This window comes from Tarenaya hassleriana, unplaced genomic scaffold, assembly GCF_000463585.1.
Source record: "Tarenaya hassleriana unplaced genomic scaffold, ASM46358v1 Cleome5, whole genome shotgun sequence".
NCBI classification, from domain to species: Eukaryota; Viridiplantae; Streptophyta; class Magnoliopsida; order Brassicales; family Cleomaceae; genus Tarenaya; species Tarenaya hassleriana.
This window is the reverse complement of record NW_010967707.1, coordinates 2,026,652-2,048,981: the sequence shown is the minus strand read 5'-3', so window position 1 is coordinate 2,048,981 and position 22,330 is coordinate 2,026,652. Positions and strand designations below refer to the sequence as shown.

Sequence of the window (22,330 nt, the reverse complement as noted above, 5' to 3'; positions counted from 1 at the left end):
AACAAATTGTACTGCGAACCATATACATGTAATGCATAATTAAATTGTTTAGATCCAACAAATAAACTATAAAAGAAAAAATAAAATCTTACCAATTCGTTATTTTAATCATTTTTTTTTTATAATCTGAAAGTTCACCGGACCTTTGCCCGACTACATCTCCGGGAAGTCCAGGTGAATACCCCTCCCCACGCTTGTATTTGAACCCAAGGTGAGAGCATACTTTGCATGTTCTCTGACCACTAGATTTGGGTTTATTTTAATCAACTTGTCAAATTCTATTTCAATCTTATCGTATACCATCTTAAGCTAATATTTGCATCATTTTTAAATTCTATACATTAACGAAACAACATATCTTTAATAATAGTTTACACTTAACAAAACCTTAATAATAATAAAAAAACGTAAACCTTTATTGTGTATATATAAAACCTTATAATGATTAACTTTATATGAGCACTCATAATACGAGGATGATATTTATTGCACACGTGATCTAATTAAATAGCTTGATTCTCTATAATGGACCAAATACATATTATACACGTGGCAAAGGCGTTGACGGGTGGGCTTACTCCTCTACTAAGTTGGCAAAATTGGGGATTTTCTGGTATTGTCGTTTTATTTATTTTATGGTTTCAATAATTATATTAATTTTTCCTGCCCAATTTATCTACACATCATATTATAGAAAAATAAACTAATTAATTCGACTGTAGGTGTCAACCGGCTTTTTCATACATTATATATCGGAATTATATAACGAACACTTTTTAGAAGTCTAACCAGTTTTCTCAAGCAATAATTAAAACCCTCAAATGTTATATTTGTTTTTTTTATAATCTACAATTTATCGGATTTTCGATTCAACTACATAATGATAATGAAGAAATTTAGGTGAATGTAAATTATCACCTTAATCATTAAAATAATGCATATGGTAGGAACAAAAATGCCATAACACCTTTTTTATAAAAAAATAAGAATTGTCAGATTATAACTATTAGACTGGATGTCCAAATATTGGATACATATTAAATGGGTTTTTAAATCTTGTACGTCTTCATTATACGGTTCATCACACAACCGAAACATTCCTCAAGAACAATACAAATTTCGTGCGGGAAAAATGTATGATCAAACGGGGATTAACTATGGTTAGTCCAAGAAAATTATCAAAAAAAAAAAAAGATACGAGGGCAAAGTAATCATATAAAGACGCACCTAATTTTATGCACAGGACCGAATAAAATGAGAAGTGGTCATAATAAATAGGGGAAGAGTTAAGGGTGCGTACTTACACGCGCAAATCGTGATCGAGAAAAAGCCCTTTTTGCAATAAAAGAGTTTCGGAAACGTCTTTTCTTTTTGCGCAAATTCAGTGGGTGGGAGTTGGGACGACGTCGACTCTGCACCTTGTATCCTTCGCTCACATGTCCCCTCTCTCTCTCTCTCTCTCTCTCTCTCTCTCTCCCCCTCTCTCTGTGCATGCATTTATGTCCACGCCATTAAGGAAAAGCTCTCGTAGCGAAAATGCATGCATTGTACGTAACATATATAGCCAGCGAAGGAACGCTTTCGAGAGGTCCATGCATCTAAGGAAGGTACCGCTTCTTTAAGGATGTAGCATTTTGATTAACACACTCAAACAGTGAAGAAGATCAAAGTTGAATCACACCCATTGGTGAAATGTTATTTATATTTATATCCGATAAAAAGAAAATGGAAATAACAACGAGAGCTGTCTCTTTCGTGCTCCTTCGCCTCTCTCTTATATATAATCCCTAATCTTCGATGCATGATTCTGCATGCACATCTTATACAAGAAAAAGAAAATGGATCTTCTCTTTCTCTTGTCCTCTCTTCTCTTCTCTTATCTCTTCTTCAAGATCTGGAAGCTGATGGACTCAAAGCGTGACCAAGAATGCTACATATTGGACTACCAGTGCTACAAGCCCTCGGACGACCGAATGGTGAGTACCCATTTCTCCGGCGAGATCATTCGCCGGAATAATAGACTCGGGCTCAACGAATACAAGTTCCTCCTCAAAGCCATCGTCAGCTCCGGCATCGGAGAGCAAACCTACGGCCCAAGGCTCGTGTTCGAAGGCCGAGAAGAGAATCCGACTTTGCGCGATGGGATCTTGGAGATGGAAGAGTTTTACACCGACAGCGTCGGAAAACTCCTCCACAGGAACAAGGTTTCCCCTCAAGAGATCGATGTCGTCGTCATCAACGTCTCCATGCTCTCTTCGGTTCCTTCGTTGTCGTCGAGGATCGTAAACCACTACAAGATGAGGGGGGACGTGAAAGTTTTCAACTTGACGGGGATGGGATGCAGCGCCAGTCTCATATCCATCGACATTGTCAGGAACATCTTCAAGTGCTATAAGAACATGTGCGGTCTTGTCGTGACGTCCGAATCTTTGAGCCCTAATTGGTACAACGGCAACAACAGATCCATGATCCTCGCGAACTGCTTGTTCAGGTCGGGGGGATGCGCGATGCTGATGACGAACAAGCGAAGCTTGAGCCGAAGAGCCATGTTCAAGCTCAAGGGCATGGTACGGACACACCACGGCTCCAGAGATGACTCGTACAACTGTTGTATCCAGACAGAGGACGAAGAGGGTCGGATAGGGTTTCACTTGGGCAAGAACTTGCCGAAGTCAGCGACACGAGCTTTCGTCGACAATCTCAGAGTCATAACACCAAAGATCTTGCCTGTAACCGAGCTCTCGAGGTTCGTGTTACGTCTCATGGCGGAAAGACTGCGTGGAAACCCTAGCAAAGGCTCGACAACTTCGAATCTCGCGCCAGTAGTTGCTCCAAAGGCAGGGATCAACTTGAAGACTGGGATCGAACACTTTTGCATCCACACCGGAGGGAAAGCCGTGATCGATGGGATAGGTAACAGCCTTGACCTGTCGGAATATGATCTAGAGCCGGCGAGGATGACGCTGCATAGGTTCGGGAACACGTCAGCGAGTAGCTTGTGGTACGTTTTGGCGTACATGGAGGCGAAGAAGAGGCTGAAGAGAGGAGACAGAGTGTTCATGGTTAGCTTTGGAGCAGGCTTCAAGTGTAACAGTTGTGTTTGGGAGGTTGTAAGAGATCTGGGTCTTGATGATGATGATGATGATGATGATGATGGTAATGTTTGGAGACATTGCATCGATAAATACCCACCAAAGTCTATATCGAATCCTTATTTGGAGAAGTATGGTTGGATCCAAAACGAGGATGATCCAGAGAATTTCAAGTTCCCCGACGATTAAAACGCGCGATTAATTCCTTTGATCGCAAACGCCAAAACACAAGGTCACTATATGTTATTTTTTTTTCTCTTTATTTCATTCTTCCCTTTTTGATTTTTTTTATTTAATTATTTACGTTTTAAACTGCCGGGGAAAAAGATATTAATATGAATATGGAAAAGATATCATCGCGATTTTAGGTAGCTTTTTTTCCTTTTTTTTCTTTTATATGTATATTTTTGGCGTTATAATTGTTAATTGTATTTCTTTTCGCGGATTTGATTCGCTAATAAACATAGGCATGCACTTCCAATACGAGAGACTTGCATAATTGTGATTATATATATGTTCTTTAGTTTCCATTTTTTTAAAAAAATATATTTATTTTAGGCAAATTACTTATAAATTTGTCCACTTTTTTATATCGCTTCATCGTACTGTTTTTTTTTTTATAAAAAATAAAATCCGTGTTTGTAATGGCATAGATATTGAAAAATAAAATGCGGAAATTAAATTAGAAAGAAAGAACAAAATATAAAAGAACGGAAACACTTTTATTGCTACATCTCTTCTTCTTATTATATTACAATGAAAATAATTCATACATTTATAGGAAAAAATATTGAAAGAAACAAGGAAATAAAGATACAAAAGAAACAAATAAGGCAAAATATAATTATCACGATATATATTTTATTCTTAATCGATATTATGCCTTTAATTGTTATCAATCATATCAAATCTCCATATTTTGTTTCTATTTCAACATTCCCCCTCAAGATTGATTTTGAAAGAATTTAAAAATCAATATTGAACATACAACAAAATGATGAAAAACTTCACTGTTATTAGAACAATCCATAGAAACCAAATTTCATTCATTTAGAGAGTATTAACCTCTTTCAAATCACTTCGCTTGACTTTAAAGTTCTAGCTTTAACTCTTTTTGTCATAGCATCTTGCTTGATCTTAGAGTTTGTAGCTTTGACTTCTTTTTGTCATAGCACATCGTTTGAATCTGGTTTTTTTACTCTCCCTTTGAACGATTTGGATATATGAACATCCAAAACGCAAAAGAAAGAAGAGATTAGAAAATTAGAAAAAGAGAAACATATAGTTCAGATCGCAACCAGGCTCTGATACCATATTGAAAAATAAAATGCGGAAATTAAATTAGAAAGAAAGAACAAAATATAAAAGAACGGAAACACTTTTATTGCTACATCTCTTCTTCTTATTACATTACAATGAAAATAATTCATACATTTATAGGAAAAAATATTGAAAGAAACAAGGAAATAAAGATACAAAAGAAACAAATAAGGCAAAATATAATTATCACGATATATATTTTATTCTTAATCGATATTATGCCTTTAATTGTTATCAATCATATCAAATCTCCATATTTTGTTTCTATTTCAACAATAGCATCATGGTCTGTCCATGGAGGAGGATTCATCCTATACTAAAAAAATGATGTAAAGCTGAAATTGATCGATTCGAAGCTGATAAATTTGATGAAAGAGGGAAATTTAAAACTCTGCAGTGAACTGATCGATGACCAGAATCTGAACGCTGTCCGAATTTTGTGTTTGGAGGTTGTATTGCATATTATTATATATTAAACTTAAAAAGGGAAAAAGACAAAACATAATTTGTTGGAGTGAAATAAAAGGGAACAAAGGTTGGTAGGCAAACATTCAATAGGCATTTGATGTCACCACCAGATCCTGGGGCCTACGTTTCCTCCGTCTTGAAATTGTCTAATTACCCCCTTAATTAAACGTGATTAGTCGATTTAATAGAAAATTAATTAATGCGTTTTATAAACGTTATTTTCCGAGTGATTATTAAGTAATTAAAAAGAATGATATTTACGAGTCGACCATGAGATCGCATTAACTTACAGAACCCTAATAATTAAGATTACAAAATGAGGAGAACAATAAATGGCGAAACGAAATTAGGGAGCAGCTTTTACAAAAAAAGAAATCAGGGAACGGCTTGCGAGTGTGACAGCACAAACAATAAATAAATGAGCGGTCCATGAGATCGCATTTTTCAAAAAAAAAATAAAATTGAAGTACCACTCTGACACACACGGTCTTGTTCCTCATTTATTGGGCCTCCTGTTTTATGTATGACACGTGGCTTTTTAGATCCCGTTGATTCTATAGCCCAACCACGTCAGATAACTGGACGGTCGTGATCTATTCACTCCACTTGCCTTGGGTTGGCACATAACAGTAACTGAACAGAAAAATATAGAAAGCAAACGTGGAGTGGCATGCCATGAACAACGGAAATTAACGTTGTTTGCAATAAATATAATGTTATTAGGAGATGAGAGACCACTTGCTACGTCAACAACGAATGGCCTTATCCCGTTATCCAAACTAGAATTTTTTTTGGTTAATACGAGAATAAACGAGATTTTTTGTGTTTCTATTTTTACCGGTTAAAATATCTATATTTGTGTTATCCAAACTAGAGACTGGTACGGTTTTTAAATTTTGAAAAATCGATCCAAAATACTATTTTTGACCTGAATCCTCTAAAATTTTCAAACCCTAATTTTTTTAACAACACTGAATTTTTCCAATCCGAATTAAAAAAAACTCTAAAAAAAATGATTTTTTTAAAAAAAATAAAATTTTCTTCATAAAAACCGAAATTGAACCAAATATGGAAGCATCCGTAATTTATAAATCTAAACCAAACTCTTATATCTAAATAGTCGAAAAAGTCCGATATTTCTAAAGGGAATAGACATGAATTGATCTAAACAATGGCTCGGAAAAGTTGGGGGATACATATGATCGAAGAGAAATGCTAAATTCCAAAAGAAGAATACATGCTGGGAATTTGGTTTTTGTTCTATGGATTCCTAATCGATTTGAGTTACACGATAGGAGATTTACATTATAAATAACGGGATTTTTTTTTTTAAAAAAAAAAGGAAAGATGAGTTACTCAATGTTGCGGCAGCAGCGGTCTCTTTTCCAACATCTCGTAATGAAGAACAAAATTTTCCTGCACGTCGAAGATTTCGATAGGATAATCTTTGGGCGATCATTATATACATATATGGAGAAGGATAAAACACGATGGACCGACCTTACGGATGACTTCAAATGAGTTTGGATCGAAGCAGTGATAAGATCCTCGTTCGTAAGTGTTTGTTTTGACGAGAGGCTCTCCGATTCTGATGAACCATGACTTGTGTTCCTTATGGTAGAACCAACCTCTGTTATAACTGCCAATAAAAAGAGGATAAGGACAGCTTCACGGTTATTTTTTCAGCTTGCAAGAAATCTGATGACAGACGAAGGGCTTACAGTTCATTAGCCGCGTATAATTGTGCTTCGTCTTTCGGCATGCTGCAGGAGAGAAACAAAATGAGATGATGGGTTTTCTTGAGTTATGGACTCGTCAACAACAAGAAATAGTTGCAGGGGCATTACCTGTAGAATATGTAAAACAATGTTTCTACCGAGAATTTCGCAAAGTACCCTAGCTGCATCCACCGGAAACAAATTACGAACAGGAAGACAATCAAGGGAAATAGAACCGAGGGGGAAAAAACTGAATCTTGCTGGTTACGATGGGGGATAGAGAGACTTACATGTAGCGGCGGAGGATTTTTCGCATAGTAACAAGGCGGTACACTGAATTCTGGATCCCCCTTGGCGGGTTCATTGGACCATGGGGAACCGAATGTCTTGTGAAGATTTTCCGTCGAGTTCAAATTTAAGCCCAACGTTGTCAGGTCAATCCCAAGTGCTAGAGATGTCAAGTCAGGATCACTGATCTTAATCACACTAAGCAAACCAAGCAAGCCAAACCGATCAGGATTTGACTGCATCGATTTCATTCCATGATCTCTGAATGGTTGGCTAACTGCTGACATTTGCTGCAACCGGAACTGGGATGGGTTCTGGTGTTGTTGGTATTGCTGGATAAGCTGGTCATAACCCATCCCAGAGACAGAGTTTGGAGAATTCATAGGTCTTAGTCCAATTCCCGGATGTCCACCAGTCTGAAGAAACCAAACAGATAAAGCATAGAGTTTCGATATAAAAACAATCTCAAAACGAATTTGGCCCACTCGCCTATTCTACACGAATGTTCAATCAAACCCCCGAGAAACAACTGAGCCTATTAAAAACTGTATCATACCTGTGAGTGGTATGCCGGATGTGAAGATGAGAACATGTCAGAGCCATGTAAGGAGACACTACCGCTACTGACAGCTTGAGCATGTTGCTGTTGTTGTTGCTGCTGCTGCTGACGATGAGATGAATATAGTCCTAAGTTAAAACCAGCAGATCTTCCCATCTGCATGTAGCAGCATTTTGAGCATAATATAAACCTTGTGTACTAACCTTGAAAAGGTGGAGGAATAAACTCAACATCATGTTTTCATTAAGCTAGAACTCACGGATAAATGTTGAGATTGCATCATTGAAATAGAATTATCATGGAGTTGTTCTTTCTGATGCAAATCCATTGGATAATCAGCATTACTGCCTGTAGAAAACCTATTAATCTGGTCAAGACAATGGTCTGATTCTGATATCATAAAGGTCATCAATAAAACCCAACCAGAATGCTCCATGGGATCAGAAAGTGAAACATAACACCAAATGTTGACATAACAATTACGGAAATAATTGCAGATGAACCAGGGGACCTTTATATCCTGGTAATGCCGGAAAATCTTCATTTTGGATGCTGAACTCTTGATTTTGTTGAACGATGGGACTGACTCCAAGGCCTTGTTTCAATCGAGACCCTGATTGGTTTAAGGAATTTATCTGATCATGAATAAGTCAAACAGATTACTCAAAACAGAAATGAAGGACTTTATGAGTTACCCAATTGTCCTTGAGGACCACCAGCAGAGTTGGGGCGACTCGTCAGCTGAGGAAAATCATTATTTATATCAAACGGAGAATTCTCATTAGAGTTCATATCATTCAGCATCCCCATGGAGCTCAGATTGTTCATTGCTTGAATATGATTTTGGGAAAGTGGGCCACCAGCTATGGGATAGGAATTTCCCAGCATGGAAATAACCTGAGAAGATCCTGCAGAAAAAAGGGAAAAAAGGTTAAAGAAAAACAAGCTTTACAAGGTAATCTTAAATGACGGAAACAGAAACCAACTTGGAAAAATTAACATTAACAATAAGAAAATGATGCATGATTCATGAATGAAAGTTATACTGAATGACGTTACAAAAGGACACAAATCATGAAATACCTTGCGGAAGTACTCCACCCAAGATTCGATTTTGTCCTAAATTTCCAGATCCACTGTTCGCTGTCAGATTTAGTCGGGAACCGATACCAGGCACAGATAACCCTCCACCAGAGCTTAAAGTCCTGCCCACGTTGCCCCCGCCGACCATGTTTCCCATAGAACTAACTATCCGAGAACCTGCATTTCCCAAAATTGGGGAAACTCCCAATCCTGGCACAGTATTCCGATTACCAATGGCTGCAGAGGTAGGAAGAATCCCAGGAATGGAACCACCAACTCCATTAGTGTTACTACTGAATCCAAGGTTTCCTATACCGTTTATAGTTCCTCTACTAGCGACTCCTGAGTGCCCGTGAGAGCTACCATGAGATAACTACAAAAGAAAATCAAATGGCAGGATTGAAGTAGCGCCACAAAAAATTCTCGTTGTTTTCATATCTCTCAGTAAAATAACAGCATATATCCGCTTCTGTACCTGAGCAATGGCGACTGGAATATTATTTGACGCAAACCTCCCATTTGAAAGATTACCATTCGGTTGTTGAATCCCAGCAGAAGGAACGCTATTTAGACCCGAATTTCTTGACCCAAGGGTTCCCGCCATGTTGGGAACGTTAAAATTTCCATGCATGTTATGAAGGCTCTGAATAGTTCCTGTAGAAAGAAAAGAACAAATCTAAGCTCAAAAACTTTAATGGCAATAACATTGGAAACATCTACCCACCGGCATGATGGAAAACTGGAGATGCTGCTCCAGACTGACCAGAGAAAGAAGAACTAAAAGATCTTCCAGAACCATCTGATAAATTTGAGGCAGATCCGTTTATAGAGGACTGCAAAACCAAGGGAATTACCACTCATCAGAAACACGATAAACCTGAGTAATTCCATAAGCTATGTCAACAATCGAAATAATGGACTGCAATGAAGCTGAACCAGAGATAGGAGGAAATACATTAAGTAAGCTTGACATTTGAACAAATTATCAACTCAGCATGCAAAATTTCATTAAACGACCAAGCAGTAACCCTTCAACAAGCCTTGGGACCGGAGAACGACACTTTTGGATTTTTGGTCGAGTATTTGCCTGAAAAGACGATAAACCGGTAAGGCAGTAAGTTCTGAAAACTACAAGAACAAGAAAACAAACAAGCTTGAACCCGGCACAAACCCGCAAACACTTTTACGTTGTAAAGGCTGATCTCTTATTACATTTTTTGGGTTAGATTCATATAGCTAAACGATACTTAACATCTATCCAAATGATTCATATAAAAAGTAAAAGCACGAACACCGATCAAGTTACAAGCTTTGTAGCTCAGAAGAGTTGAACCAAGACGTAAAACAAGCCCTAGCCTTAATGGAAATTACAAATCCAATTCCCCAAAACACTTGATTCACTTATGTTAGTCCCTAAGATCATATTTATCTTCATAAAATACATCATCTACACCGTAATTCGACACAACAATAAATACAATAGAACTTCAAACAAGCATTTCGTAACATCTGAAGAACACATCTAAATCAGTGGTACCATCAAAATCATCGGACCGAGGAACAAGAAAAATCGAAACTGGATCGAAAATTTCACGGCTGCTACCAAGCAACAAGCCCCGCGAAATCAAAATCCTTCCCATCAACTTCTATTCTCCAGGAAATTGATCAACGAACTAACGCAGGAATAATAATTAAGCAGAGACTAATCATTCCTTCATCGCAAAAGCAAAGTTCCAAACGACAAAAACCCTAAATCGCTCAGATGTGGAATCTGCAGCCAAACGACGCACCACCTGTTAGGATGAATCACAAAGGATGAACGGAAACCCCAATCCAGAAGCTTGGGAGATCGAAAATCCGAGAGATGAAGCAGAAATCAAAGGGCTTATTTTTTCTCTTCTTTTGTACTAGTAACTGATTTTTTTTTCCTTGAACGAAACAAAACAGAAGAACAAAATTAAAGTTTATTTTTTCTTTTTCTATAAATATATTTTCTTATATCTTAAATTTTATTATATGTATGCGATGCGGTTACAATAATGGCAAGACGGCGACGTGTTACGTGACTTGTTCTAAAGTCGAGCGACGTCGTTTTAAATTTTAATCCAGTTGACGTTACGCTTGAAACGACACCGTTTGGGCCTTGTGGTCGCTTTTTTTTTTTTGCGATTTAAGTAGGGCGGTCATGGTCACCGTCACACGATGTATGTATATATATATATATATAAAGAGAATCACGACAAATCCGTCAGTTTTTTTTTTTTATATTTTTTTATAGTGAAATAAAATACCGGAAATAAGGGTTTCATATGGAATAAAATCTAAATTGATATTTAATGTTGTTTAGGGAGATTATGAACATTTTCTCATCTTAAAAAAAAGTAATTATAAGTTTGAAATTTTTTTGATTTTTTTGCACAAATTTTGAATTTTATAGAGATAATTTTATCATTTTAGTTCTGTCATCATATACATCTATATGTTCATGGTGTGATAGAGAGATTAGCGATGTTGTTACCAATCAATATACTTTAGATAAATCTTTGATAATACGAATTCATGCTCGATATTTTATTATTGTATCGGAATACAAACCCCTGACCAGATACTTCGTATCGTATGACTTTCATCGTTACAATATTGGCTTTGATCATTAAAAAAAAACTTTATCTTATTGGAGCGAAATCGATAGAAAAAATGTTACCTTTCATTAATCAATGCATGCAGATTTGGGTTTTTTTTTTTTTGCATAGATTTGTGTATATTTTTGGGGTTATTTACGACATAATCTAGGCCACACCTTTTCATCATCAATGTGAATATATATATATACATATATATATATATATATATGGGAAATTTGAGTTTGATTTGGCACTGAAAACGGTTCATATAAATCCAAATAAGGTTAAAAAATATATATTCGGTTTTGATTAACAGTAATGCTACGTCGTGTACTTTCTACTAATTCTATGAGATCACTTGCTTTTTTGTGTTAAAAAAATTGTAATTCTTTTTAATGTATTATTAAATCCTAAACTCTTAAATTTGTGGTAAGTTTAAATCTCAAATCGTAGATATAAATTAATACTAAATTTTAAACAATAAATTTTGAATCTTTAGTTCAGTGTTTAGGGTTTGAAATATTTAATTTAGAAAATGGATTAAAAAAAAATAAAGAGATCTAAATAAACTGCAAAATAATCTCATGAAAATTTGTAGGTTTAAATAGCAGTATTATATATGCTAGCATTCATCTACAATTATATCAGAAGTAAGAAAAAAAAAAGTTTGGAAATAGAGATCTAGCACGACTAAGGACCAATAGTATAACGCCACGTGTTAAGAGTGGCGTGGCATTCCATGTGGACCATGTGATCGCAGCGCCCAGGGATTTGTTACGTGACGTGGCACAATCTTACCGGTCTGCTGGTATCGGAATCTAGTTGCTTCTATAAAGCAGAGATGTATTCGCACTTAATATAGTTACTGGCGAAAGAAAAGTATTTTCAAAATAACTGATAACCCCTCAATCTATTCCGATTTAACCTTTATTGCCCAATAAAATTAATTTTCCATTATAGTCCCCCGCATGTAATTAAATTTTGCATACAATATTTTTGTGTGGACAGACTCTCAAGCAGAATTTCAGGACGACTAATAACTAATAACTACAAATAAAAAATGAAAATAGAATTAATTTTTTATAGATTGCTTTAATGTTGTAGATATAAAATTGTTCGTTTCATCGTTATTCTAGAAAATTTTCTGTTTTTCATCGTGCCACGACTATATACCCCTCTCTCTAAAAACATGCAAAAGGGCCTTAAGTGTCAAATCAATAAGTAACTGGTAAAACTTTAATTTATAGAGAAGGCATGGACTAGATGATAATAAAGCATACATTTGTCCCAAGTCACTTTCCTGGAAAGTACGGGTCACAAACACAAGAAATAAATAAATATTATGTTGTATATAGATGTGTATATATTTGTATGTATATGTGCATCCCTAAGGATTTAATTTAACTGGAAGTCCGTGCGATTCGCCGTCGGAGAAACTGTACGGAGTTCCCTTCGCTCCGAATTTTCTGGTGAGTTCCCGATCTCGGACTGTGTTTTTTTTTTAATTTATCGGATTTTTTTCGTATTGCTGTTTGGATGCGAAGAAAGTTTTTGTATTGCCCGGAAAAGTTGATATTTGGGTTGTTCTCTGATTCCAGTTTCGAAATCAATACTCGGACCTCTTTTTCTGGTTCTATAGGGATGATTTTCTAGATAATGGAACTCTGCATCCGATCCTTTTCTCCCGCACGATTCATTTCCCGTTTTCGATTTCGATTTTGATTGTTAGGGTCTCAAGTGAAAGTTAAGCTTTGACGACCTCTGGAATTGTGGTACGAGTGACTGGAAGATCTGATTTTGTTGGCAGTGTAAACTAATGGGGAAAGGGGGTGAAGATTCCGGGAAAAGGGAGAGTTACAGTTCTAAGCCCTTGAAATCAGATGCGTTTCCTGCTTGGGCTAAAGATGTTCGTGAATGCGAAAAGAAATTCGGTGTTAGCCGCGAAAAGGGTTTATTGACGGATGAAGTGGAGAAGCGTCGACAGATCTATGGATTGAATGAATTAGAGAAGCCCGAAGGAACATCTATTTTCAAGCTGGTTTTGGAACAGTTTAACGACACATTGGTCCGGATTCTATTGGCGGCGGCTATTATATCCTTTGTCTTGGCTTTGTATGATGGCGAGGAAGGAGGTGAGGTGGGGATCACTGCTTTCGTGGAGCCACTCGTGATTTTCTTGATATTGATTGTTAACGCCATCGTGGGGATTTGGCAAGAAAGCAATGCCGAGAAGGCATTGGAGGCTTTGAAGGAAATACAATCTGAGCAGGCATCTGTGATTCGTGACAGGAAGAAAGTATCTAACTTGCCTGCGAAAGAGCTTGTTCCCGGTGATATTGTCGAGTTGAGAGTTGGTGATAAAGTGCCTGCTGATATGCGTGTACTGGCATTGATCAGTTCCACGCTTAGAGTCGAGCAGGGGTCCTTGACTGGAGAGAGTGAGGCAGTGAGCAAGACCACCAAGCCCGTGGATGAGAATACCGATATTCAGGGTAAGAAATGTATGGTGTTTGCGGGTACCACCGTTGTGAACGGGAACTGCATATGCTTAGTTACGGAAACTGGGATGAATACCGAGATAGGAAGGGTGCATTCCCAGATCCAGGAAGCCGCACAAAGTGAGGAAGACACCCCTCTGAAGAAAAAACTGAACGAATTTGGCGAGGTTCTAACCATGATCATTGGGGTAATTTGTGCCTTGGTTTGGCTTATCAATGTCAAATACTTTCTTTCCTGGGAGTACATTGATGGCTGGCCCAGAAACTTTAAGTTCTCTTTCGAGAAGTGCACATATTACTTCGAGATTGCTGTAGCATTGGCAGTTGCCGCAATCCCAGAAGGACTGCCAGCAGTTATTACCACATGCTTGGCCCTTGGCACACGGAAGATGGCTCAGAAGAATGCTCTCGTTAGGAAGTTGCCCAGTGTCGAGACCCTTGGCTGCACGACCGTGATATGTTCTGATAAAACCGGAACATTGACAACCAATCAGATGGCTGTTTCAAAGCTTGTTGCTTTGGGTTCCAGAGTTGGCACCCTTAGGTCTTTCAATGTGGAAGGGACAACATATGATCCTCAAGATGGGAAGATTGAAGATTGGCCAACGGGTCGAATGGATGCAAATCTCCACATGATTGCCAAAATTGCTGCCATTTGCAATGATGCTGGTGTCGAGCAAACTGGACATCACTATGTGGCAACTGGCATGCCTACGGAGGCAGCCCTGAAGGTAAAGTAGCCCGCTTTCTCTATCTTTACTACATGAACCGGTCTGTGCATGAGATTGATTCTTCAAATTGTTTACCTTATCAGTGATTAAAGTTATAGCTTGCATCCTTTGTTGATGCTATCTGTTTTCCTGAGCAGGTGTTGGTTGAGAAAATGGGATTTCCTGAAGGATTGAACAAGGCATCATCTCTGGCTGATGGAGATGTTTTGCGTAAGTGAACCTACTACCCTTTTTCTGTCTTTTGTTTTCTCTTGTTTTATTGGGGCAAAGTTCCTTATTTTTACTTTATTTGATATCGCAAAAGGTTGTTGCCGTTTATGGAGTGAACTAGAGCAAAGGATTGCTACTCTAGAATTTGATCGTGACCGGAAATCAATGGGAGTTATTGTCAATTCCAGCTCCGGCAAAAAACTGCTACTGGTCAAGGTTTGTTTCTCTTTATCTGTTGAGACTGTCAAAGTTTGTGTGTTCTACTCTTAAACCTTTCACGTCTATTTACGTCTCATGGTCAGTCATTTGAACTTTTCCCCTCTTATTTTCAATATCTTAGAGAAGAGTTTTGACATTTTGCAGGGTGCTGTAGAAAACGTACTTGAAAGGAGTACACATATTCAGTTACTTGACGGCTCCATTGAAGAACTAGATCAGTACTCAAAGGATCTTATTTTACAAAATCTACACGAAATGTCTACGAGTGCACTACGATGTCTTGGATTTGCATACAAGGATGTTCCATCTGAGTTCGCCACTTATGATGGGAGTGAAGACCACCCTGCTCACCAGCTTCTCCTTAACCCATCTAACTATGCTTCTATAGAGACTGATCTCGTATTCGTCGGATTAGTTGGTTTGAGGGTAAGTTTCATCCTGTGAAATCTTTGTAAGTTCCTCCTTTCTTGCATTCTGATGATGGTTTTTGCTATGAATTTTGCAATAAATTGAAGGATCCTCCTAGGAAAGAGGTACGCCAAGCGATTGCTGACTGCAGAACAGCTGGAATCCGTGTTATGGTCATTACCGGGGATAACAAGAGCACAGCAGAAGCAATTTGCCGTGAAATTGGTGTGTTTGAAGCAGATGAAGATATCTCAACCACAAGCTTGACCGGGAAAGAATTCATGGAGCTTAAGGACCAAAAGAATCATCTAAGACAGTCTGGAGGGCTTCTGTTCTCAAGGGCTGAACCTAAGCATAAACAAGAAATCGTTAGATTGCTCAAAGAAGATGGAGAAGTGGTCGCCATGACTGGAGATGGTGTTAATGATGCCCCCGCCCTGAAGTTGGCCGATATTGGTGTAGCTATGGGCATTGCCGGTACTGAGGTATATTACTCCGATTTCTTTCTTTATGCATTGACAGGAGATTTTGCCGATATCAGTTTTCTGAAGCTGTAGCTTTCGGTCCACCTCACATTCAGGTTGCAAAAGAGGCCTCAGACATGGTCCTAGCAGACGATAACTTCAGCACTATTGTTGCAGCTGTCGGTGAAGGCAGGTCCATCTACAACAACATGAAGGCCTTCATCCGGTGAGTTTCTCTTCCATTTCTGCTTTCAGGATTCATTTGTAAATGTTCGTACAGTGACTTCTTGGTGATCCTCATCAATTGGCATATGGTTGAAGGTACATGATCTCTTCCAACATCGGTGAAGTTGCCTCAATATTCTTGACAGCTGCCCTCGGGATTCCCGAAGGCATGATCCCGGTTCAGCTTCTGTGGGTGAATCTTGTAACAGATGGTCCTCCAGCCACAGCTCTGGGATTCAACCCTCCAGACAAAGACATCATGAAGAAACCACCTCGTAGAAGCGACGACTCCCTCATCACCCCCTGGATCCTTTTCCGCTACCTGGTAACTCCCCACTCCCAAAACAATCGTCATTCTCCCTTTATCGTCGTCATCATTAGTCTGTGCTCGTCTGACTCTCCAGCCGCGGTTTCACATCACAGGTGATTGGTACATATGTCGGTGTTGCTACCGTCGGAGTGTTCATCATATGGTACACCCACAACTCGTTCATGGGCATCGACTTGAGCCGAGATGGCCACAGCCTCGTCACCTACACCCAGCTCGCGAACTGGGGCCAATGCCCGTCATGGGAAGGCTTCAAAGTCTCTCCTTTCTCAGCCGGATCCCAGACATTCTCGTTCGACTCAAACCCGTGCGAATACTTCCAACAGGGTAAAATCAAGGCATCCACTCTGTCCCTCTCGGTCTTGGTGGCCATTGAGATGTTCAATTCGCTAAACGCGCTCTCAGAAGACGGAAGCCTCTTGACGATGCCGCCATGGGTGAACCCTTGGCTGCTCCTGGCAATGTCAGTGTCCTTTGGGCTCCACTTCTTGATACTCTACGTTCCATTCTTGGCTCAGGTCTTTGGGATTGTGCCGTTGAGCTTAAACGAGTGGCTTCTGGTTTTGGCGGTGTCGCTTCCAGTGATTCTGATCGATGAGGTTCTGAAATTCGTCGGGCGACATACGAGCAGCCTCCGTCACTCTGCTCGGACCGCTAAGCAGAAGGAAGAGTAAGGAGTCGGACTCTCTGATGCCGAAGTAGACGGAGTAACGCTGATACAATTTTATTAGAAACAATTTCATTTATTACATGACATTTTCTCTGTCTAGATTTTATTTTATTTTTTACCATTTCCAGACAAGTGACTTCCGTTGCTCTTCTTGCTATGTAACTCCTTTTGTTCTCTGGTTTAAAAATACATTTTTGTTGCTGATGACAACCTCTTCGTATGATGGTGCAACCAGTCTGTCTGTTTTTATGAAATTTTCGGACAAGAACATGAATGAAGTTCTGAATCTAAATTGATTTATATGATTTGACTTCAGAATCATATATTATCAAAAGCTTATAACACGTATCTGAAACACAGCTAATCCAGAAACAAGGAGTTCCAAAATCTAGAAACCCTAATTACAAACCCGACATCGACATACGACAGGACACCACTAATCCTACAAAACATCAGCCGCCGTCACCTCCACACCCAACACCAGGGAGGCCCGACGAACCTAACCGCCGAAGCCGTAGAGGGTCCTGCCCTGCCTCTTCAGGGCGTAGACGACATCCATGGCGGTGACCGTCTTCCTCCTGGCGTGCTCGGTGTACGTGACAGCGTCTCTGATAACGTTCTCGAGGAAGATCTTCAGGACCCCTCTGGTCTCCTCGTAGATCAGACCACTTATGCGCTTCACTCCTCCTCTCCGAGCCAGCCGCCTTATCGCCGGCTTCGTGATCCCTTGGATGTTGTCCCTCAGCACCTTCCTGTGCCTCTTCGCTCCTCCCTTTCCCAGCCCCTTCCCTCCCTTTCCTCTTCCCGACATTTTCACGGAGATATTTGAATTTTCTCAGGCACCAAACAAAGGTCTTATCGTTTTTTTTTTTTTTGGAATATAGAGTTCTCTGCCCATGACTGGATTTGGGAGGCGACGCTTTATAGAAATGATGCACAAATACTACCGTTGGATCTTATTCCGCATCCAACGGTTAACACGTGCGATCCTAATGAAAGCTCTTGGATCAGAGTAGTAACGTTCGTTGATTCCTTTCTTATCGACGGCTGTAAAGGTACCAGTTGAAAAAAACACAGTTGCCCCTAACTTCAATGTCGGGCCAGGCTTAGGCCCACATCAATTAATTTTATCATTTAGAAATGGACCAAATTATTTGGGCCTATAACAAATCATGTTAGGCGTACAATAATTAATGAATATTAAATTAAATTAGTTTTAACATTAGTGGCTGTAGTTTAGTGGTAAGAATTCCACGTTGTGGCCGTGGAGACCTGGGCTCGAATCCCAGCAGCCACACAATTAGAACTTTTTATTATTTTTATTAATTCTATTGGCAAAAAAGCATGGTTGAATTACAAACCCTTTCTTTAATCTTTATTGAATTCCCTGTGGTGTAATTATAACCTTATTACACACCCAAAAGAAAAACCTTCAAGTTTCCTGACGCCTATATATTTGATGAACTTTAAAAAGTTTTATTGCAAATAATTCGACTTCATTTGTACAAAGAACGTATTTTGCATGAGATTTCATGCAAATCAACGTGACTCGAAGGGTTCTCCCATTGCACGAGCTCTTTAACCCTCTCTTCGATCTCTCTCATCTCCTTCGTCATATTCTCCATGCAAAACCCTAACGCACCCAAACTCAGCACCACCTCGCTCTTGTCAACGACCTCCACCTCATCTTCCTCACTATCATGCAATGTTATTACATCGGCGGAATGCTGGAGATACGATTCTACCACCTTCTCCTGCTCGCTCTTGGAGCCTTCAACCCTTGAAAAACTAGGGCTTTTGCTCTTCCCCATCTCTATGTCCCAAGAGACATCGTTCTTTACGAGCGCCTTCTCCAGTGCCTTCAACGACTTCAGGAGCGTGATCTCCTCGAAAGATTTGGCGACAGCACCAATGGATTCTGTCAGATTCTCGAGGTCTTCATCCACTTTGTTCAGAACCTCTTTGCACAGAGCCTTGTTCGTTTCTTCGTCTCCGAGAAACCCTATTGCGTGGGCGCTGAATTGCAGCAGGTCAGCCATTTTAGAGAGCGAGCCGTGTAACTTGTCGTAGCAAGAACCGTTGAAAGGTAAGAACCAGAAACTCGGCTCGGCTTGGGCTTCTTGAACGAACTTGTTGAGATCAATCAGATGTGTTTTCAGCTTCTTCTGGCTCTCGATTATGTCAGAGCTGCTAGCTTTTGCCCCGGACAACCTTGCACACTCGTGTAACGAGTGGAAGCTTCTAGAAAGCGTGAGTTTCGCGAGAGTTGAACCTCTTGTTGGCTGCAAGACGAGCTCAACCATGAGTGAACACGACAACCCGATAAAAGTCTCGACGATTCTCGCGATGGCGAACTCGCTGGGTGCACCGAAGTTCCTTCTTCCGAGAATCAGGACGGCTCCGATTGCTGCCGAGATCGCCCCGGCTTGCCCGTACATCCTGCTCTTGCCCAAGAAGCTCGAGAAGACGAACCAGGGAAGCAACGACAAGAACCTTATGGGCAAAAACCTCTCGAAGACAAAACATCCCATGACCCCGTATACTGTCCCTATCACTGTCCCTTGTGCTTTAACGTTCGCCACCTTGAACGTTGCTTCTCTCGCAGCAGCAAAGCTAATCGCAACAGGCAAACCAGCCCAGTAACCGTTTGGTTTACTGTACATGGAACCGAACAGAACCGCCAATCCTAAAGATAGCGATAGTTTAATCGCCGGCATTATCCTCTTGCTGTTCAAAGCGCTTCTCCAGTGTATACTGAACCGACTTTTCTCCTCTTTCGAAGAAACTTCAGGTTTCTTATCCTTACTGTTATCTGGATTCGCCATTGATATGTTCTCGAGAAGCTTCATACAGAACAAGAAGAAGTAAAAGGGCAAATCTTGATGCATGCCCGGGAATTCTTGAAGTGTTTGGAAGCACCCGGCGGCGCTGTCTGGATCGGATTCCGGATTTACTGACGGCTGCAGAGAGTTATTGGCTCGTTTGATGGCGAGAGTGACGCCTTCTTGTATCTTTGTCAAGCCATCTTTTACTTCTCCGGAGAGTAATGTCGCCGGAAAAGAATATGTGTTGGTTAAAGCCATTTCCATTCCTCTCAGCGCAATTTCCATGCTTCGTAGTTTGTCTCCCGTGTTCTCTTCCAAGTGTTGTGATCTCCACAGTTTGAATGGAAGCCTCTCCCATTTCATGCTTGGCTGTCACAGTTAATGAACAGATCTATTGTTAGATATATTCTGACACATGTATTTGTCGTAAAAACACGCGTATATATTTACATGAATGTGTGTGTGTGTGTGTATATACGTCTTATGCATGGAAAAATGAAGAGATACATAAGATGATAATTACTTGGTAGCGTTTGATGGCTTGATAAAGCCTGGAGGAAGAGCGAGCCAATAATCTCGCCTGTGAGACGGACGCGGTTGCTGACGTGGCATCCTCAGCACAAAAGGCGTTTGTATATAGCTTTAGCCTGTCCGATATGTTTTGGGCAATCCCTTTGCAGCTTTGCTTCACCTGTCGATTAATAGAAACCCCACGATGAGAAATATTTATTTATAATCTTAATTATTTTTAACACGAGAGAATATTGCACCGTAGCTAACTATGCGTTGATTCTGCGGAATATATATATATATATATATATAGATTATACATATATTCTTAAGAAAGGGAATCATATATTTGTGGTTTGTGGCCATAGAACTTGCTCGGCGGAATTAAAATATCGTCTGAGAATATATCTGTGGTGGTTGATGACGTAAAAGGCATGCATGTTTATATATATTTACAATTATATTGGAACAAAGTTTGCGATACATCTAATTACCCACGCCAATATGTCGTGTCTGACTGTGTTACCACTCTACGCCCATAACTAATATATAACATGCAGAATTATTCTCACAAAACAAAACATGCAGAATTATCGACAAACGAAGTATGCCTTGTTTTACTTATTCCGTACGTACAACAGTTTATTTTTCATTTCCAATTAGTAGCTAAGTTATTTTAAACATTATATATATATATATATATAACGTCTTGTTATTGAATATTTACAAATGAAAGCCGTTGTGAAATTAGATATGCGTGAACATGATGCGAGTTTCTTGACATTCAAGAATATGGATAAACGCCATGCAAATATGCGTAAATCAATCCACACAAACGAAAAAAACTGTATATTTATATGTATGCACACACAAGTTGATGTTGGATTCTGTGAATTCAGTAAAAGTTCAGGAAAATAACAGAGAACTGTACTGTATAAAACTATATACGTATATTTCTGTATACGTACCTCGCGAGAAGCCAAGCGAGGATACGGGAGGAGAAGAGCGAGGACGCAGGCGGCGACCCCGACGGCAGTGCTCGCAGCGACTCGAACAGGGTGCATGAAGGGATCCGTCTCAGCTCCTTTGATGTAACCAATGACGTAAGTGATGACGATCTGTCCGAGCGCGATCCGCTTCGCGACCAAGTGAGTTGAGTCGCTCGGCAGAACCACCACCAGCCCGGCGAGCGCCACGGCCACGGCGGTGGTCCCAGCCGAGAGATGGGCGGGACCCCGGACAACCTTGCACACTCGTGTAACGAGTGGAAGCTTCTAGAAAGCGTGAGTTTCGCGAGAGTTGAACCTCTTGTTGGCTGCAAGACGAGCTCAACCATGAGTGAACACGACAACCCGATAAAAGTCTCGACGATTCTCGCGATGGCGAACTCGCTGGGTGCACCGAAGTTCCTTCTTCCGAGAATCAGGACGGCTCCGATTGCTGCCGAGATCGCCCCGGCTTGCCCGTACATCCTGCTCTTGCCCAAGAAGCTCGAGAAGACGAACCAGGGAAGCAACGACAAGAACCTTATGGGCAAAAACCTCTCGAAGACAAAACATCCCCCGCCGAGCGCCACGGCCACGGCGGGGGTCCCAGCCGAGAGATGGGCGGGACCGATGAGCCTGAGGCTGATGAGTGCGGGGCCCACGCTCTGGCACGTGGCGTAGAGGGCGAGCCAGCAGCCGCGGAGGGTGTCACCGAGCGTGGCGTCGGTGATGATGAGTATGACGGTGACGTATGAGAAAGCAGGGAATGCCACGTGGCGGAGGAGCCAGTCCGGGCCGTAGAGGGTCGCGGCCCCGACGATGGTGCAAGCTAAGGCCGTCCTGAAGGCCGAGGCCAGACACGTGCGCCACATTGCTCTGGCTCGCTCCGTCATGTGCATTTTCGTCCGCATATGTATGTGTTTACGCACGTGCCTGTGTATACACAGCAAGATTTAAAAAAAAAAAACTCAAACTCTGAAGCTTGGGACAAAACCTAAGAGAAGATGGGAGAAAAGCTTAGATTTGGGAGTATGTTTGGTTGTTGTGTAGTGAAATGGAAGAGAATGGAATATGGAATCATGGGAAGTGACAATGGGGGATTTA

The 22,330-nt window shown here is 40.3% G+C and overlaps 5 protein-coding genes and 1 non-coding gene across 12 annotated transcripts; 3 read left to right on the top strand and 3 right to left on the bottom strand.

Annotated features, from left to right (window-relative positions):
• The first annotated feature begins 1,335 nt into the window (after positions 1-1,335).
• Positions 1,336-3,575, top strand: LOC104826340 (3-ketoacyl-CoA synthase 12-like). Its single transcript, XM_010558990.2, has one exon. The coding sequence runs from the start codon at positions 1,812-1,814 to the stop codon at positions 3,279-3,281; it is 1,470 nt and encodes a 489-aa protein (XP_010557292.1). The 5' UTR covers positions 1,336-1,811; the 3' UTR covers positions 3,282-3,575.
• A 2,441-nt stretch (positions 3,576-6,016) lies between these two features.
• Positions 6,017-10,475, bottom strand: LOC104826337 (probable NOT transcription complex subunit VIP2). 6 transcript variants are annotated; one of them, XM_010558987.1, is made up of 15 exons: positions 10,319-10,474; positions 9,484-9,615; positions 9,253-9,361; positions 9,004-9,182; positions 8,844-8,901; positions 8,529-8,738; positions 8,141-8,353; positions 7,929-8,058; positions 7,705-7,804; positions 7,443-7,601; positions 6,889-7,302; positions 6,728-6,780; positions 6,602-6,643; positions 6,381-6,519; positions 6,017-6,296 (listed from the first exon to the last, which is right to left on the bottom strand). In XM_010558987.1, exons 2-15 carry the CDS (start codon positions 9,499-9,501, stop codon positions 6,237-6,239), a joined length of 1,884 nt encoding a protein of 627 aa, XP_010557289.1. In that variant the 5' UTR covers positions 9,502-9,615; positions 10,319-10,474; the 3' UTR covers positions 6,017-6,236. The 6 variants fall into 6 exon arrangements, with proteins under 6 accessions (XP_010557289.1, XP_010557290.1, XP_010557284.1 ...); XM_010558988.1 differs by having other exon boundaries at positions 7,705-7,793; positions 7,957-8,058; XM_010558982.1 differs by having other exon boundaries at positions 8,529-8,901; positions 10,319-10,475.
• Positions 10,476-12,530: 2,055 nt separating this feature from the next.
• On the top strand, positions 12,531-17,109 carry LOC104826336 (calcium-transporting ATPase 4, endoplasmic reticulum-type). 2 transcript variants are annotated; one of them, XM_010558981.1, is made up of 9 exons: positions 12,531-12,621; positions 12,960-14,381; positions 14,519-14,591; positions 14,686-14,807; positions 14,955-15,236; positions 15,326-15,703; positions 15,799-15,908; positions 16,004-16,232; positions 16,331-17,109. In XM_010558981.1, the coding sequence occupies exons 2-9, from the start codon at positions 12,969-12,971 to the stop codon at positions 16,907-16,909; spliced, it is 3,186 nt and encodes a 1,061-aa protein (XP_010557283.1). In that variant the 5' UTR covers positions 12,531-12,621; positions 12,960-12,968; the 3' UTR covers positions 16,910-17,109. The 2 variants fall into 2 exon arrangements, with proteins under 2 accessions (XP_010557283.1, XP_010557282.1); XM_010558980.1 differs by having other exon boundaries at positions 12,533-12,621; positions 12,882-14,381.
• Positions 17,110-17,181: 72 nt separating this feature from the next.
• On the bottom strand, positions 17,182-17,799 carry LOC104826335 (histone H4). The gene has a single exon (XM_010558979.2). The coding sequence runs from the start codon at positions 17,714-17,716 to the stop codon at positions 17,405-17,407; it is 312 nt and encodes a 103-aa protein (XP_010557281.1). The 5' UTR covers positions 17,717-17,799; the 3' UTR covers positions 17,182-17,404.
• Positions 17,800-18,130: 331 nt separating this feature from the next.
• Positions 18,131-18,202, top strand: TRNAH-GUG. Its single transcript has one exon. It is a non-coding gene; the product is annotated as a tRNA-His (tRNA).
• A 158-nt stretch (positions 18,203-18,360) lies between these two features.
• Positions 18,361-22,277, bottom strand: LOC104826334. Its single transcript, XM_010558978.1, has 4 exons — positions 21,855-22,277; positions 21,209-21,474; positions 20,254-20,421; positions 18,361-20,099 (listed from the first exon to the last, which is right to left on the bottom strand). The coding sequence occupies exons 1-4, from the start codon at positions 22,135-22,137 to the stop codon at positions 18,402-18,404; spliced, it is 2,415 nt and encodes an 804-aa protein (XP_010557280.1). The 5' UTR covers positions 22,138-22,277; the 3' UTR covers positions 18,361-18,401.
• Between the last annotated feature and the right edge of the window lie 53 nt (positions 22,278-22,330).

Excerpts from the sequence above, each read along its gene's own strand:
- LOC104826340 (XM_010558990.2), top strand. The coding sequence starts at position 1,812 with ATGCACATCTTATACAAGAAAAAGAAAATGGATCTTCTCTTTCTCTTG.
- LOC104826337 (XM_010558982.1), bottom strand. Across the intron at positions 8,902-9,003 it reads TTCCAGTCGCCATTGCTCAG|TTATCTCATGGTAGCTCTCA; the intron begins GTACAGAAGCGG and ends TTTCTTTTGTAG. Across the intron at positions 7,602-7,704 it reads TGCAATCTCAACATTTATCC|ATGGGAAGATCTGCTGGTTT; the intron begins GTGAGTTCTAGC and ends TGCTACATGCAG.
- LOC104826336 (XM_010558981.1), top strand. The coding sequence starts at position 12,969 with ATGGGGAAAGGGGGTGAAGATTCCGGGAAAAGGGAGAGTTACAGTTCT. Across the intron at positions 14,382-14,518 it reads CTACGGAGGCAGCCCTGAAG|GTGTTGGTTGAGAAAATGGG; the intron begins GTAAAGTAGCCC and ends TTTCCTGAGCAG. Across the intron at positions 16,233-16,330 it reads GGATCCTTTTCCGCTACCTG|GTGATTGGTACATATGTCGG; the intron begins GTAACTCCCCAC and ends TTCACATCACAG.
- LOC104826335 (XM_010558979.2), bottom strand. The coding sequence starts at position 17,716 with ATGTCGGGAAGAGGAAAGGGAGGGAAGGGGCTGGGAAAGGGAGGAGCG.
- LOC104826334 (XM_010558978.1), bottom strand. The coding sequence starts at position 22,137 with ATGCGGACGAAAATGCACATGACGGAGCGAGCCAGAGCAATGTGGCGC. Across the intron at positions 21,475-21,854 it reads CATCAGCCTCAGGCTCATCG|GTCCCGCCCATCTCTCGGCT; the intron begins GTCCCGCCCATC and ends AGGTTGTCCGGG. Across the intron at positions 20,100-20,253 it reads AAGCCATCAAACGCTACCAA|CCAAGCATGAAATGGGAGAG; the intron begins GTAATTATCATC and ends TAACTGTGACAG.